Genomic DNA, 17,637 nt, shown 5'->3' with positions numbered 1-17,637 from the left:
GTGAAAATTTTTAAATATGATGTCTATTGAAAACTACCTTATTATGATAAAAGCAAAAAATTTAGAAAAAGCAATTCTCAATCCAGCTCTCATATTGATTTATTCTATTACGAAAGTCACACTCCACCAACAAATTGCTTCTAATACGACTTATGGCACTGAAAGAGATGATTCAGTTGTGCTATTTCTGCCCAAACAACTATAGAGGGAATACAATTATTAATAACAAAGCTGTTTGAGTTTCATAACAACAGTGTTTCTAGCTACTCGTTGAAGTTTAGATGACTCGGTCATCCCCGAGCCACTGTTTTACCATAATGTTGGACTGATTGTAATGACATTATTCAAAACCTAAAACCTCTTCGTTTCAGTGCCATCGACCTGGCTATATCTTTTCAGTTCATACGTTTTAATAATATTGAACAACATGATAAAATTTAATAATTACAATATTATAATGTATGATAAAATAAAAGTACCCAACAGATGTATTTAAAATGCGCACTTTTCTTTTGTTTTGAGTGTCTTTAATTTCCTTATGAAGAACCTTACACGGAATTTATTACTATTTAAAAGTCTCAACTCACTGTTGACCACGACGTAATATATGTGATTTATTAAAAAAGTCCAGCGAAGATTTTGCTACTACTTGTAGTTTTTGGTTTGACCATCACAAAGTTTGATATTATACAAATTACTATAATATTAAATATATAATAATTGCTTAGACTGGAAAATTTTTTGAACATTAAATTTTTAGAGCCCTCCGAAGGGAGCAACAATCCCGTACAGACCAAAGCCAAATGTAGCGGGACCTGTGATTCTAGCCGGCGGACAAGCCTACACTATCCAAGGAAACTATGCCGTCCCAGCCCAAGACGTGAGTACCACATAATTATTGTAATATATAAGAAACAACATTTTTACAAATTTATTGCGGTGGTGATATTCTCCATGTTCAAAATTTACTAGTTTTTAATGTTGTGATATAAGAGAGAGACTTTTTGCTTCACTTTTGTGACATGTTGTTTAAACTAAGTACCTGTGAATTTATTTGATCCATGTATTTATTGAATAGAACAGGAATCGTGATCTTTGTCATCGCATCAATTTACTTAATATACTATTAGCAGTCCCTTAATATATAACGAATATAACAAACAACTACTCTATTCAAAAAAATATTATTACTAGTTTTAAGTTACAAAATTTAACGGAGAATGAGGTCGATTTTTTTTAGCTAAATAGAAATGCATGGTGGAATTGACCAGGATAGTCAACAATTCATTATATTTCATAACCAACAAAAAAAAACCACAAATGTATGTATTTCATCTAACATTTCGCATCGGATATCACTCGTAGGTAATAATTACATAAGTAATAAAAGAACCTGAAAAGTACGGTAGAATGTATTTCTCTGGAGGACTTTGCTTTACACTACGTGGTAGTGGAATGATTGGGTCGCGTCGAGCCCCGCGCAGAGTGCGCTATAGGTTGCGGCGCGGGAGATAACGTGCGGGCGTGTGGGTGGTGTGCAGGCGGTGTTTTTTTTGTTGCTTTTTTAGGTGGACGAGCTCACGGCCCAGATTAAGTGGTTACCGGAGCCCATAGACATCTGCAACGTAAATGCCGCCACCCGCCTCGAGATATAGCTGTGCGTTGTGCGTTGATGTAGGTGTGCGCGCCCGTGTTCCCCATGATGGAGGTGAAGCCGCCGCTCGTGGGCGCGCTGCCCCCGCACCACCTGTTGCCGCCGCCGCTGCACGAACACCACCTTGTGAGTGCGCCCGCCTCGTCCCGTAGAGCGGACACGACCCTCGTGCATTCATTGATTGTAGCAATCACGTGCGGACACCCGTCAAACTGTGTTAGCGTTACATTGCTGGCTCCCGATTTATTCTCGTCGTGCATTCGTGGATTGTAGCAATCAAACTGTGTTAGCGTTACATTGCTGGCTCCCGATTTATCGACTTGCGAAATGTACAAATATTTAAGCTCAGTTTAAACCGCTGTATATTAAACAGCTAAATGTTAAACATGTAAATTCCTTCCTAAAATATGTCTTAATGTTTTTATTAAAAGTAAATGTTGCACGACTTTAAAACTCGTAAATATGTACCTAAATACTTGGAAATTTAAAGCGATTTAAAACTTCCGAAAGCTAGAATAAATTTTATTCTTCGTTAAAACAAAGCGTATATAAAGTTTACAATGATTACTTGCAAACGTGTCTGCTCTATGGGTTCGTGCATTAATAGGCGTGGTATGTGATTGGTGCTGCCCCAGTATCCCCCATATACTGTCTTGGTTTTGTGTTAAATATCCTCCGTAGTGTCTAGTATAACACTATCCTTATTAGAGAGACAGACTAAGATGGAACTGCGATTTAATCCCATAGTATTTCGATAACTTGGTTTATAAACGCTAGATACCATAAAGAATATTATTTGCATGCGTTCCCAGTAATCCAATATAGCTTTCATTGTTGTCTTGCCGTAACATGTATACCCCTGTAGACTTAGTTTCTAAGATTATTATACACAAATCATAATAATTATTAAATGTTATTATGTAGAGAAAAAAATATATGTTTATACTGTTGCGGCTTTATCTGTTTGTTTTCCGGCATCACCAAGACTTTAGGAGTCGTTCTGTGTTGATGAGATTTTGTGAAGCACAATTACATTAAATTATACATAATTATTGATTATATAAAAAACGTTCCTTATCTTGCACCTCTCCTAATTTTGCCTACATCCTTCGTTTTATTTCGTTCATATAATATTGATATTAACCATGAAAAAGCATGGCTTAACGTAAATGATATAATGCTATAGATTTCAGTTGAATTCGTTTATTTATGTTTAAAAGGTGCGTTTCACACGGGCAGCACCACACCATAGAACTCACAATGTGGAATTCTAATTTACTCTAAAGGCTATAAAAATTCGCATAACTACCACATTTTTTAATCTTACTTTTAGCCCTTCGTTTTGTAGGACGTTTAATTCAAAAGGCGTTGAGACTCCCGAATGCCCGATACTGGATTGATCGTCCCGAATGTTGCGATTTTTTATAGTTTTTAGTTTATTCATTTCTAAACATGATTTCTACCCAGGTTACCCTAACCAGGATCCCATCCCGGCCATATTAAAGAAGACGAAAACAAGCAGCTGAAGCTTAATTACTGTCTTTCGAACTGTACCTATAGCTTCTTCAAACTACTTACTATTTCAATGTAAATTATCTATTTAGTTATGTGTTTAGATAATAATAATTCGTAATACGTATTATTTGTTTAAGTAAGAATGAATACTGTTTTAGAATTAAACGAAACTAATTTGTTTTAACATGAAATATAATACACGTTTGCGTAATATTTGTTGTTTGATTTCATAGATGGGAGGGCTCGCTAAGTCGCCGTTGGCCAGTCTCGCTGCCCTGGGCCTCGGTGGTCTCGGACCTGGGAATGCTGCAGGATTAAATCCTGCTGGTAAGTACCTACTAAAAAGAAATAAATAGAAAATGTGGTCATTCTCTATTTACAAATACTTATATATCATTTTCAAATTCAAATCAATGACTTTTGTATGAGGCTTTACGCTTTTGAAGAAAAAAACTTGAGATATTAATCAACTGGGATGAAATCAAATGAAATGAGATGAGATGATATGGGATGAAATATAATCTCAGTAAAATGGTGGTGATTTACTGAGATTCTTTCAGTGGACTTTTTGGAGGATCCCGAGAAGTTACGTCTAGCAGCATTGTTTCATTTTCCCACATTTGTGCACTTTCACTAATATTAACCAATTAATAAATCACCGTTAATACACATTTAAAAATCACCGTTAATACACATTTAAAAATCACACAACACCACTCCTCGCGTTCCCGCCAAAAAGTTCACATATAGAAAAGAAAAAAAGTCACTAAATTGTCACTTGTCAAGAGCGACTAAGGGCGCGTTCCACTAAGCGCCCACAGCGATCAAAATGCTCCTTTAGTCGTTCCACATAAGGACCGCAGTCGTTGTGGTCGCGGCGAAAACGTCACTTATGACGTCATGACATACGCTCACGCGAAGCTCACGACGACCCATCTAAAAAGGTGGATCGAAGTGATCGTTGGGAAAATTAGCGGCGTTCTCAAAGCATCAAAATGGCAACCGTTAAGCTTACGTTATTTCATGCGGAAAGAGATACTATCTGGAGCATTATTGCGACCTCTTACCAAATATCCAAGTGCCGCCGCAAAAGACATTTTAATTACATTTGAACGTAAATTAATTAAATACACCATTAATTTAAATATAAAAAATTCAATGATAAATTTTTTCAATATAAATCGATTTAAACAATAAATAATTAAGTTTATTTTCAAGGCTTACAGATTATAACCTAACCTAAATCTTTTTATTAACTCGCCGTTTTATTATTTACCTCAACGCTCAAAACGCTCTATAATCCATTCCACTTGAGCTTACGACAGTAACGCTCACAAGCAAGTGGAATGGGAAAAATTGCGGTCGTAAGCATGATCGTTGTGAACGCTTAGTAGAACGCACCCTAAACAGAACAGATCCGAGAAAATCGTTTTGTTTTTTGTCTTTGCTTATTTAGACGTAGATAGCGTTAGCTGTAAGAAAACGAACAGTTTTGGTGATAACATAAAAACTAACTGGATATTTATTAATGGCGCAAGTGTCCGCTCTCCCAGCACTGGCGGCTCTGGCCGGCTCGCAGCTGCGCACTACGAACCAGTCCCGCAACCAGCCCGCCACCAACCAGCAGTCGCACGAGATGACCGTGCCCAATGAGCTCATCGGGTGCATCATCGGAAAGGTGAATTAAACTGCCCGTATAATATATATTGCTGAACATTAGCGCGTACAACGAACTGTTGAAAATTGTTGGACGACAGATTAACATATTATTTACTGGTGGTAGGACCTCTTGTGAGTCCGCGCGGGTAGGTACCACCGCCCTGCCTATTTCTGCCGTGAGCAGTAATGTGTTTCGGTTTGAAGGGTGGGGCAGCCGTCGTAACTATACTTGAGACTTTAGAACTTATATTTCAAGATGGGTGGAGCACTTACGTTGTAGATGTCTACAGGCTCCAGTAACTACTTCACACTAGGTGGACTGTGAGCTCGTTCACTCAACTAAGCAATAAAAAATATATATTGAAATTTTTTTTAGGCGTCAAATTGACTCAGTATAATAATGCTAAAGACTTTCTTAATTCGTAAATGTTTTTAATCGAAAAGAATTTACATGGTTATCGAGCTGCTAATGACTACTTAATTTCGTTCGCGAAGCAGCTGCTCTTTGAGTTGTCATGTCTCCTTCGGAGGCGCTTGGGCAGCTGTTAGCAAATCCCACACCTCCTGGCTGAGCTTCTACTCGCCCACCTGTCCTGATGAAACTGGAAAAGGCTCCGGGCCTCCAGTAATCTTTCATTCATAAAAAAAGAATACTCAATGAAACATTATGTATTTGTACATTTCAGGGCGGCACCAAGATCGCTGAAATCCGTCAAATATCCGGCGCAATGATCAGGATATCCAACTGCGAGGAGCGCGAGGGCGGCAGCACCGACCGGACCATCACTATAACTGGCAACCCCGACTCGGTGGCGTTGGCGCAGTACCTCATCAACATGAGGTGAGTCCTATATCAATACATTTCTGACTAGCAGGTGTGTAACGAAAGTTCCTCCACACGGATATCCATCCACAGTCCGATCGAAATAGCCTTATTTCATCCAACATTAACACGCCTAGTCCATCTGTGACGATGATTATCTTACATCCTGTTGTTTCCTAAAACGTCTGTACCTTGTGGACCCTTTCCAAATTTAATTTGATTTAATTTGAATTTAATACGATAGTTGATTCGAGATTGTTCATTTTTAATGCTATGTAATTAATATAAATCTTTAAAAACCATCGATGCAATGAATGAATAATCATATAAGATACTCGTATCTTAATAAATGATGTTATACGATACGTGTTTTGGTTATCGATAACTTTGAATAAGTCGATTAAATGCGCCGCTGTGTCTCGAAAGAGCGTCCCTAGCGCGGAATCTCGAGTCAAGTTCGTATCGTCCGTCCGTCCAATCCCTCACTTGTTCCTGTCCCGGTCTGGCAGTGTGGAGCTACAGAAGGCGAACTTGGAGAGCGGCGGCGGGAGCGCGGGGTCGGGGGGCGCTGGGACGGGGGGCGCGGGGGCGGGCGCCGGCTCGTCGGGCGCGGGGCCGCTCGCCTCGGCCATCCCGCTCGCGCAGCTGCTGAGCAAGAGCGGCGCGCTCGGGGCGCTCAGCTCGCTGTCGGCGCTGGGGGGGCTCACGGAGCTGCTGGCGGGCACGCCGCCCGTGCAGACCACCGGCGTGCACCGCTCGCACAAGCGCCGCCAGGACGACGACCCGCCCGCCAAGAACTCCAAGGAACGCAACAAGTACAACCCGTACTGAGGACGAGCGCGAGGCCGTGCCGCCGGACTCGCTCCGTCGCGACCGCTAACCGGTTGTTTGGGAGTCGCGACGACCAAAATCTGATTGAGAGCTTCGTTAGGTTTTCGTTCCCCGAATCACTTCACAATTTCAACTAGTTCATTAAACATTACATTAATTGTAATCTCTTATTATAATTTATTTAAAATTATTAATATTTATTGAGTTCACAGAAAGATCTCGTCGACATTTACGTCCGGTTTAACAGCACGATTTTTCTCATTTTTTTTTCATTAGTTCATTTCATATCAAATAGTATTCGTGACTTAGAAACACATTAAATACAATCATTTACACATTTAAGAATGGACGACAGCCAAATCGTATTTTTAATATTAATTACACAACTATTAGTTTTAGTTAATACTTCACTGAACTAAAGAGAAAACGAATATAGATATATTGAAATATAAACGCACACACTGTGTATAATTATTATGACGGTAAATCAGTACAAAATTTAAAAACTTAACCATTTTAAGATGACAAAACCCTTGTATATTGAAATCAAAAATATATATAAAAAACTCACACAGAACTCAGCTAATTCCGTGTCGCATTCGTATTTAAATGTCTTTTAATTACTTCTTCTCATGAAAATTAAAGTTTTGCAGTAAAATAAATAATGTTAAAAAAAGAACAATAAAGTCGTTGAAATGAAAGTATCATTAAAAAATGAAAACATTAATCATTATTTGGTGATTAATTATATAGCTGAGTTCTTTCTGATATTTTACATTAACCGTGTTCCAACGGCCGCACATGTCGGTCTCTAGTTCAGGAATTCCGTCTTCGTAAGCAATATCAACAATACGCATTGAAATCTATACATATAAATAAAATTAAAGTGTCTGTTTGTTATGTTGAAATAACCGCTTTTTACTACATGATTATGAAAAATAACATTTTTTACAATTTTTGTCTGTCTGTCTGTTTGTTTGTTCCGGGTAATCTCTGGAACGGCTGGACAGATTTTAATGAGACTTTCACTTAATAGGTAGCTGATGATATAAGGAGTAACTTAGGCTACTTTTTTTAGACTAGCTTCGCCCCGCGGCGTCACCCGCAGCTATTGTCGTACCGCGCGCAACATGGCGGGACTCGCCTATCAATAATAAAATTTAATGTTTCCGAAGCGAAGCGAGGGCGGGTCGCTAGTATACAATACAAATATAGCGTACACTTAAGCGAACATTTAAGCAGAATATTAAAAAAATAAAAAAAACGGAATTCCTGATACGGAAACCCTGTTCGTCCGATCGGGCAACAAATGAATATCAACTAGAAATCTTGACAATAGTAGGCAAATACGTAGAGGCTGAAGCGCTGTAAATTACATTAAGCTTCGCGTATGAAATGTATGTAAATAAAGAGATATTATTTGTTATAAAACTGAGATATTTGATGTATGATTACAGCGTGACATGGTCTTCCCGAAATGAATCTATGCAGATCTTTAAACGTTTATGAAGAAGGTTTCTAACAGGACTATTGAATGACATGAATTTATTATGTCGTGAAATTTCTTCCTCCTTAGGTTTTTGTAGTTTTAAAATTAAATTAATTCCAAAGGGTTCGATCAGGTTACACTATACAGAAAATTCACCACTAAATCACTTATAATAACAAAAAAATATTAAGGTGTAGCTAAGATACAATTATAACACGCTTTTGTTGGCTTGTTAAGGCATGTTTGTTTGTATGTAACAGAATCATCGAATATCGTTTTCATCAACTACAAAACTAATACCGATTAAGTTTATAATTTGCACCCTCATCAAGGGTCAATGTCAATACAATAACTTCATAACTCCAGTACCGACAGGATATAAAAAAGATGAAATTAATTTCTAGTTTAGCTTGCCATTTACGTGTGTTTTTTTTACGAATTTTTAAACTAAGTGAGCCCTATTGAGTCTTTATAGATAACTTAACGTTCTCATCGAACCCAGATATTTCAGGCACCCTATTACATGGCAGGTTTTTTGTTGTTGGCACCTTTCTATTACTAATGTTATTGTCTACCGAGATAGCTACCATTTAATCGATTATTGGGTATGAATTCGATACTATATAATAATATAGTATAAACACGAGATCACTCGCTTTCTCTCATTCTCTCTGCGTCACAATTCATGACGTCACAAACCGTTATGTGCATCTTTGACAAATATCCGTACAGTTCCTTTTAAAGTGTTATTCCTTAGTAATTTTCCAAAGTCATGACGATATTTCACTAATTTAGACAACACATTGTACAGACAGCAGGAAAAGCATAAATGAAGAAGTAGGTGTCACCTAAAAAAGTACTCTAAGTATCAGTGCGTATAAAATTGATTGTAAATATTAATATCGTATTTCTTTCAACAATAATAATTGTTCAGGCTGCGTATTAATTTTAGGTAAGTGAAAAACAGCAATAAATAATCGCTAGAGATTAGATAGAAAAAAGTGTCTTTTAACATTTTTGTAACTACAATAAGGAGAGTAAATCATATTAATTTGTTTTTTTTTTTATATAAAAAATGTCCTTTGTTTGCTTTGGCTAGTTTTTTTTTTTTTATGTTGACCAAAAGAATTGCTATAAATATAAATTTAGGTAAACTTCATCACGTTTTATTTATAATATAGCATTGATTTAATTAATCACGGTTTTGTTGACATATAACCCGCGAGGAAGTACTGATGACTTTTTTTTCCACACAGCGAATCGAAGCGTTTTTGTATTTTGCATTATTTAGGTGTTTTATAATGTTATGCTGTTGACGATTCTCTAGTTGAATCACTGGACTGTTTGTATTTACCTAGGGTATCTCGTACGGTACAGACAGAGAACGTCTTCATTGTGTCGGCGGTGTAGTTAATGACATGCCTATGCCATGATAACGTTGTCTGCCTGTATTAATATTTTATATTAATTAGTGCGAATTTAAAAATGGAGGTCCAATTCGTATGTTTCTTGTAGTAGCTCCATAGGAGGCGCGACGGAATCGGTCTTTTTTTTAAATTTATAATTATTGAAATCATGTTAATTTTTAAGGTAACATTTTCGTATCTTTGCAGGAACATATTTTTATTCGCTAGAATATATAAGTAAAAGTGTATTATTTTAATAGTAATTAAATAAAATAATATAGAAATGGGTGTGTGATTTCATTTTTTTTTTATTTTCAATGTATGCTAGTTGACTGGTTTAACATGTTTGCGTTACACATTGAGTGCAGGTAAATAAATAATTCAAACAGTCCAAAAGCCTCCCCTTCAAGAACCCACGCCACTATCCTGCCTACCCCGTAACCTGAAACGCCGACCGGTCCATCGAGTACCTTCATCCTACAAGCTCACCGGATCACCCAAATAACCTTGGTAAGAATTTTCCTATACAATATGTTTATTCCTAGAAAATTCCATCAAATATTCTACCATTTTCAAATTAATGATTTCCTTTATGCGCACCCTGTCGAATCCTTCTGCTGTTCGTGTTTCTTGTAACGTTTTAACTGTACGATATATTTAGTAGTACGTATGAACGCGCAATGTATGCTTATAGTTGTAATGAGCGCGCAATGTATGCGTTTCAGGATCACGATGGAGACGGCCGGCCTCCCGCTGCCCGGCTACCACTACATCGCTCCGAATCACATAGTGAAAGCGCCGATACATTGAATGGGGCTTCGCGGTCAGAGTTCTGGTATTGCATACAACGTGTACAACGCGGAACGCTCGTATTATATGCCGCCGCAGTACGGAACTCTGGCTCCAATATACTTCTTCAAATGAATCTAGATATCGAACAATCTCCAAGGTACAAAATGGGGCCGCACACTGGATTCATGCCGAGCGTAAAAGTATGTTTACATTTGTTACGAGTTATATGTATTTTAGATATTCTTATATTTATCCTCCACTGTATTGAAATTAATCGATAAATGTCGTGTCAGTTGGAGAGACGAAATGAAAAATTTTGGTAACAAAATAACATATTTTAAAATCGACTGACATTATTAAAAAATTATTGACTCCGCGATCGGTGAACTAACTTTTGTAAACGAATCATTTCGTCGGTCTGATCGAACCGCTTCATAGTTCGTTCACTGATCGCGAATTTTAATATGAACGAAATGTTAGCTAAGGAGATCGAATTTACTACGGATTTAAGCGGTTCAGTATCGATTATTATCTGTCACGTAAAATTTACAATCACAAACCGTACTGACCATAACGATTGTTCGGGGTCTAAAGTGCAGCAACTCTGAAACACGTGACTTTGGGTAATCAAATTAATGTTTCTTCCAGACCTGTTGCTCTTTAGCCCTGACGTATGGTCCTTGACCATGTTCAGACCGCACGAGTGAGTAAGGAGTGTCGAATGTCGCACATTAGCTGTAGATGCGTTACAAACGACCTCGCCTCTGCTGACGTAGCGTAGAGTAGACTAGATGACAGAGCGAGAGGGTTTTAAAGACAATATTTGTACATAATATAATCGTAACAGCCTGCAAAATTAGGTATTACAGTAATGTTTGTCGCTCGAATGCGGCTCGACGATACGAAACCGGTGGGATCAAATCCTTTAAGAAACTTACATTAAAAACGGAAGACAGAGGCGAAACGTAACATTTCAGATATATTACGTACTGAAATATAAATCGTAATCACAAAAAAAAAAGACGTTAGTTATATAAAATAGTGTTGCTAAATGTGATAGTCTTCTAATTTAGTTTACATTCGAACTATTAATAATTAGAGATCTCTTACATATTATTATTATTATTATTACGTACACTTTGTGTATGTACATCGGCGAAATTAAGTCGAATAAAAATTGGTCTAGGGATCAAAGCCAAAGATTGTTAAAGTTTGTTTGACATTATTGATGTTGTGAATTTATGCTAAATTATTGTGAGAGTAATCAGTGTTAGGAAATATACTATTTATTTGGAACACCCTCTCCAGACTGCTCACTATATTTAAATGTAGTTCGAAAGTAAATAGGTAAACCTGTGGTATTTACGTATTCGGTATTTAAAAAAAAAAAGATTTAGCTTAATAGAGATTTAGTATATCTAAGACCATTCTTCCCAAGCTTTCTCTTTCGAATTGTACCTACATGCTACCGGTGCCGCAACACTTAGGAAATTACGTGTGCCAAATATTGACTTAATGTTTGTAAAAGAAAATTTACTTCAAAGTATTTTCATTAATTTTGTAAACTTTTCTATTTAACTAAATTTAAATATATTTGAAATTTTAAAAATATATATAAATATATCCACAAAAAATAATAAACCTAATTTTGCACCCTAGTATTTAAGATAATGCAATTAGACTAAATTATAGTAATATCGAATAATTAGTATCGATACATATCCCAATAATATATCACTCCCCGTGTCTTCCCCTTCAGTATTTGAATAAAGTAAAATTTAGGATTGTGCCAAAGTTGTGTCTAATGTTTGATATTTTTGGACGAATGAAATTAGTACCTATATTTTGTTTTATTTGTTTAAATTGTAGTACTAGTCAAAGTTTTATCTTTTCACATTCAAATAAAAAAAATATTAATTCTAGTCAAAATTATTACTCATTTTATGTGCTATTGGATATTTTAAATTATTGACTTATTTATTTTTTAAATTCGTTCTTGTTAAATTATTTTAATCAATTTCGTGTGGTGACGTTTCACTAAATTAGCAATAATTATTTTGATAAAATCAATTAAAATACGGTAATTAATTGCAATTAAGACAGTGTATAGAGCTTTGTATTGTAAGTACCACACAGGTGAATAGAGTAATCGTGTAGGAGAATAGGCGAATTTAATGTAAGGAAAAGTAAACACGTTTAATGAAGAGAGATTTCTTAGTTGTAAGTTTTTGAGGCACTTTTGTGCATAAAGCTACGTCAAATTGTCGCACTAAGGAAGTCGTTCGTCGATAGCGCGGGTAGTCGTTAGGCCCCTAACACACGGCGCATTTAAAACGCGCAGACGACACGTGTTTTAAGGAACGCACGTCGTTTGCGCTATAGATGCCGATTTTTGCTTTTTTTTACAAACTTTTAAGCACGCGTAAAACGCTATACAAACGCACGTGTGAAGCGCTTTTGTATCGCGTTTGAAGCGCGTACGAAGGAGTGTAGAGGAGGGGCGCGCGCTTGCGTCGTCGCCATTGTACCTACAATTGAACTGATCAAAACGTAGAATCTACGAGCAACTACAACGCGTCTATATCGCTGTATCTGCGCGTATACACGCAGTAGACGCGCGCTTCACGATCACTGCGCGTTTGAAGCGCATATACGCGCGTCGACTGCGCGTTTAAAATACGCCGTGTGCTATGGACCTTAGTGCACCTTTGTACTGGATACCGTCGACAGCAAGTAGCAACTGTTGCGATGCGGCTTAGGGCCGAAGCACATCTGACGGAATCTATGTCGGTCCTCGGTCGCATTTGTTCTGTATTCCCCTTGACTTTCAATCAGCAACGTATGTTACTCGGAATGTAAATGTTTTAGTACGGCGTACTGTTATAACGGTTAAAAATAAAATAATGAGTTTTTGTATTTGTGAAAAGCTTTGAAAAAAAGCGGTGACATCTATTCTATGCACAAGTTCGATGATTAAAACGAATTCCACATAAACAGACAAATTAGCGGCACATGTGTTTCGACCCTTATTGACTCTTTTTTTTTTAATCGTATTGCGACCAGGAAATTGTGACGTAAATACTTTCAGATTCTAATATCAATGACTTTGTCATAAAAATTAATCAATACAATGACAATATTGTAAGAAATAATTTGTCTTCTGATTTACACTTTATTGTTTTAAGGATAAAGACAGTCTGTATTTTTAATTATACTCGTGTTTAGATTAACATTTATGATTCATTAGTATTGTTACTGTTATTTTGATTTGCTCAATTATCTGAATGTTGATGTAAGCTAGGCTTCAAGTAATTAGTTTATTTTGTTGAACAAATAAACAACATTAAAATATGCGCATAGTATACAAATGTGTGTATAGACCTTGTTTGGATCTGAATATTGACGAAGTCTCTCTAAGATTCGATATGTCAATAATACATAGGTTACTCAAATGTGTTTATGAAGTTAATATCGGTGCCATATTACGAAGGTGAGCTGATTCACAATGTTAATTTCAAATCGGCGTAATTGCCGATTGTCATCACTGCGGACGTGTGCGAGTTTGTGTGTAAGTTTTTTTTTTCATAAATGTGTGTTCATGAACCAAACACGGTGCCTCTTGTTCTCATTTTGCCACATATTATTTCGCTTGAAACATTACACTTATTATTGTAACCGAACTTTTCTTTTTCATAAACACTTTAAATGATATTAGCCTTTATTGACAGGGTCGGACTGCGTGTATAATAGTGTAATTAAAACTCAATTCTAGCAAATTAAAAAAAATAAATTTAATAGCAAATTTTTTTAAAGCGTTCGTGTTTTAGCACTCGAATTTTTAAAATTTTAATGCACCATTTTGAACAGTATTCTCAAGTGATGTCTCTGAAACTAATATAACATTTGAAACTTATAAGTGTAACGTTCACAATTTATCGTCACATAATAAACACAATAATGATTACACAATAAAACTTTAATGAACATTAACTTGAATATTGCAAGTGTAAAAGACAAAGATTTTTTGTTTTATGTTTGAAGTCGTGTTCCACATGCAGGTTTGAGATGAATGGGTAATGAGGGTTGTGTAATTTGTTATGCATATACTATATTCAATATTATATTTGCTTATATCCCCTTTATTGACACGATAATATCTAAAATAATACTGAACTTAATACCTGTAGTCAACCAGGGTAAAAACATTAAAACGTTTTATTAGTACAGTTTTATGAACACTGTTAATTCGGTTTTTTAAACATTAATAGATTAACTTGAATAATTTAAGTATTTATTCTTTGTTCAATTCTCGATCAATAAATTTCAATGTTAGATTTGTAAGTTATAGAATAAGCGGAATGTAGAAAACATTTTTAAAAGACAACCCACGCGCTCTTGGAATGTTTACATTTAATAATATTTGGAATTGTCAGTGAATTCCAAAAACAAATTTAGTTGAAGTGAACGTAGTTTTATTGCACTAATCTAGTTAGGACCGGCAATGCTGTACTGAATTACTTTTTTCCAGTGAGAAATTAACCTCGTTTAATGACTGAAAAATAGGTCCAAAGCACTCACTGGTGTAATTAGTGTATTTTCAATGTATGTTTACACTATTGCAATTTTATTTTTCTTAGAATAGATTCCCGTCTAAAAGCAGTTTAAAAGCATTTAATTTTTTTGTTAAGCAATATAATCAGATATTGGAAATTTAGCTCGTATCATATACATATGAAAGAGTAGTACAATTTTATTCCAAATAAAGAAAATTTGTAAACAATAACGACAAATTTCATAACAAAAATAAGAAACTTATAAGAGTAAGCCCTCGAAAATTCTTCGTGGTCTCGATACAATCCGAGAAATAAATACAATTAATTTCTAATTACGGTATATTATATTTGCGTTGGTACAAAATCTGTGCCAAAACTAAAAATTATATTTTGCGGACTTTTTAAATCTCTTATGCCACGTCAATACAGAATAGTAGGAAAATCCGGACTTTTTAATAATTAATCAGCATCCGATTGAAACGGTTTACGCTAGGCAGCGGCTTGGCTCTGCCCCTGGCATTGCTGAAGCCCATGGGCGACGGTAACCACTCACCATCAGGTGGACCGTATGCTCGTCTGCCTACAAGGGCAATAAAAAAAACCGTCAATATTCCTTTTTATAATCTCTTTAAAAATAATATCAGAAATGCAATAATATTTTTATTTGCCGTAGATGCTCATAAAGTAATTTAGTTTTTAAAAATAATCGATGTGTGGTGAATAAAATTAACAGACGATAACTTAATTTATAAGCATTTTATTTTAAGCCGTTGCCAGAGCTCTTAAACCACCATCTAAATGTCGTCCCCCGCAAGTCAAAGTCTTAATTGCATTGGAATTGGATGGATACGCTTTATACGGTAAACCCGAAAACTTGTCTTTGTCGCGACTGAAATGGTCTTGACTGTATTAATCATGCGGGCTCATAAGACCCTACTGCTGGTAATCAATTTTTAAATAAATGTGAGATAGGCAAATATGTGGAAGACCTATTACTTCGGACGGCGATCAGACTGACGAGCCATGAGCAAAAGAACCAAATTTTTATTTGGAATAGGTGGAATTCAATTATTCTGTCACTTAACACGTGTTAAATTCATATCCGCATCTTTGACAAAAAAAAGTTTAAATACAAAATAATTTTCACATATCTACACATTTGAAATAAAATAACTCACATTATACTCTGAATTTGCTTAGTGAATAATAAGAATATATCATATTACATATTAAATATCGATTGAATTGTCGACATATCTAACCGTTTTGAGAATTGATTAATGTTACAATATAAAAATGTTCTTGCGGTTACAGTATACTGTCGTCGAAGTTCATTTCAATAATAATATAAATAATGTTTGTTTTTATTACGTTAGTTCAATAAAGTGTGTAAATAAAATGGTATCTTTCATTTGAACCTTTCATGACCTTAAAACAACTACGCGCTCACGATCTCGTGTTAAATGGTTACCGGTGCTCATTGAGATCAGAACTTCAATGCCACGCACCTTGAGACCTCTTCTATGTTTCAATTGTTTAATAACCGCGGTTGGATTTTTATTCATGCGGCTATTCCTTCATCGTGGAAGTCTACGTGAAAATGGGCCAGGTACATCATATTAAAACAATCTGTATGGCGGATTTATGCTCCCCGCGCAATAGGCAGCCTGATACAGAAGCCAATCGACGCCCATTTATGATCCTTACGTCGAGCGATTTGATTTTCATCTCGTAAAAAACGCAAAGCAAAGAAAATACACTGGATTCATACTCTTTTTCTAGAACGGCACTCAAAAGGCTTATTCTATAACTATTTTAAAAATGTTCATACATACCCAGACCGGTTTTTTTAAATACAAGAGATTGTACAAGCATGCTGTGTCATATAGCTGGCATTCGGCAAAACGAATATGCATTAGCTAACTTTTTTATGATTGAAACTTTACTGGTGGCCCGAAGGCCTTTCCAGTTTCACCAGGACAGGTGGGCGAGCAAAGGCTCAGCCAAGAGGGGTGGGATTTGCTAACAACTGCCCGAGCGCCTCCGAAGGAGACCTAACAACTCAAGAGCAATTGTTTCGCGAATGAATCTACTACCGGATCGGAATCGCGACCCGCTGAGAAGATCCGGCGAGAAACTCAGCGGGCTGATGCATGGGTTAGGTTGCACGTCGACCTCTTTGTCGAGTTCGACGAGTACGGTTACCGGGGTCCCTAAGCCTGCCCCTAGTATTAGAGCTGAAGGCATCTAATGCAAAGGTTATTGGATCTGATGGATCCGTAAGGACGTGTCTAGGGCGTCGACGGTGACTGGCTCCTGCATGATCAGGATTCGGGGAGTAGTCAGCGGCGGCAACGATAAGGCGATTATCATGACGCATAGCCTTATCGAAGTATCGTTCCGACGCTGACTTCATGTATTTCCGAATTGATTCGAGGCCCAGGTCGTCGTGTAGGTCAACGTTCCTCACGAACCACGGAGCCCCGACAGCTAACCTGCAAAAGCGGGATTGTAGGGATTGGAGGGTGTCTATGTGTGTGCGGGCCGCGTGAGCGAACACCACACTCGCGTAAGTCATGACGGGCCTTATGCAAGTTTTGTAAAGTGTCACCTTGTTCCGAAGGGACATTTTACTCCGCTTACAGATCATGGGGTAGAGTTTACCGAGAATAAACGCGGCACGGTCACGGACTGATTTTATATGCGGGCGGAATGTCATCGATGCATCCAGGGTAACGCCCAGGTACTTGACCTTCCTGGCCCAGGGTATGGGTTGTCTAAAGAGAGTAATCGGGGGTGTGAGATTCCTCCTCCTAATCCGGGAGGAAATCCGTGTGGAGCTTCCCCTCTGAAATAGCACCGCAGTACTTTTCGCTGGGTTGATGTCTATGCGCCATTTTCGGAACCACTGTCCT

At 36.9% G+C, this 17,637-nt stretch overlaps 1 protein-coding gene across 11 annotated transcripts in view; it reads left to right on the top strand.

Annotated features, from left to right (window-relative positions):
* Positions 1-16,121, top strand: part of LOC101744309 (poly(rC)-binding protein 3) — a 197,584-nt gene extending 181,463 nt beyond the window's left edge. For 3 of the 11 annotated variants that reach the window (XM_038013065.2, XM_021346564.3, XM_021346563.3), the window contains 6 exons: positions 761-880; positions 1,679-1,780; positions 3,403-3,496; positions 4,708-4,847; positions 5,515-5,669; positions 6,161-9,665. In XM_038013065.2, the coding sequence (XP_037868993.1) occupies positions 761-880; positions 1,679-1,780; positions 3,403-3,496; positions 4,708-4,847; positions 5,515-5,669; positions 6,161-6,482 (933 nt within the window). In that variant the 3' untranslated portion in view covers positions 6,483-9,665. Of the gene's footprint in view, positions 1-760; positions 881-1,678; positions 1,781-3,402; positions 3,497-4,707; positions 4,848-5,514; positions 5,670-6,160; positions 9,666-10,102 lie in introns of those variants that run through there. The other 8 variants (XM_062670094.1, XM_004923979.5, XM_021346569.3 and 5 more) reach the window with 7 other exon arrangements.
* Positions 16,122-17,637: the final 1,516 nt, after the last annotated feature.

Source organism: Bombyx mori, chromosome 9 (assembly GCF_030269925.1).
Source record: "Bombyx mori chromosome 9, ASM3026992v2".
NCBI classification, from domain to species: Eukaryota; Metazoa; Arthropoda; class Insecta; order Lepidoptera; family Bombycidae; genus Bombyx; species Bombyx mori.
This window is presented reverse-complemented; position numbering and strand designations above follow the sequence as displayed.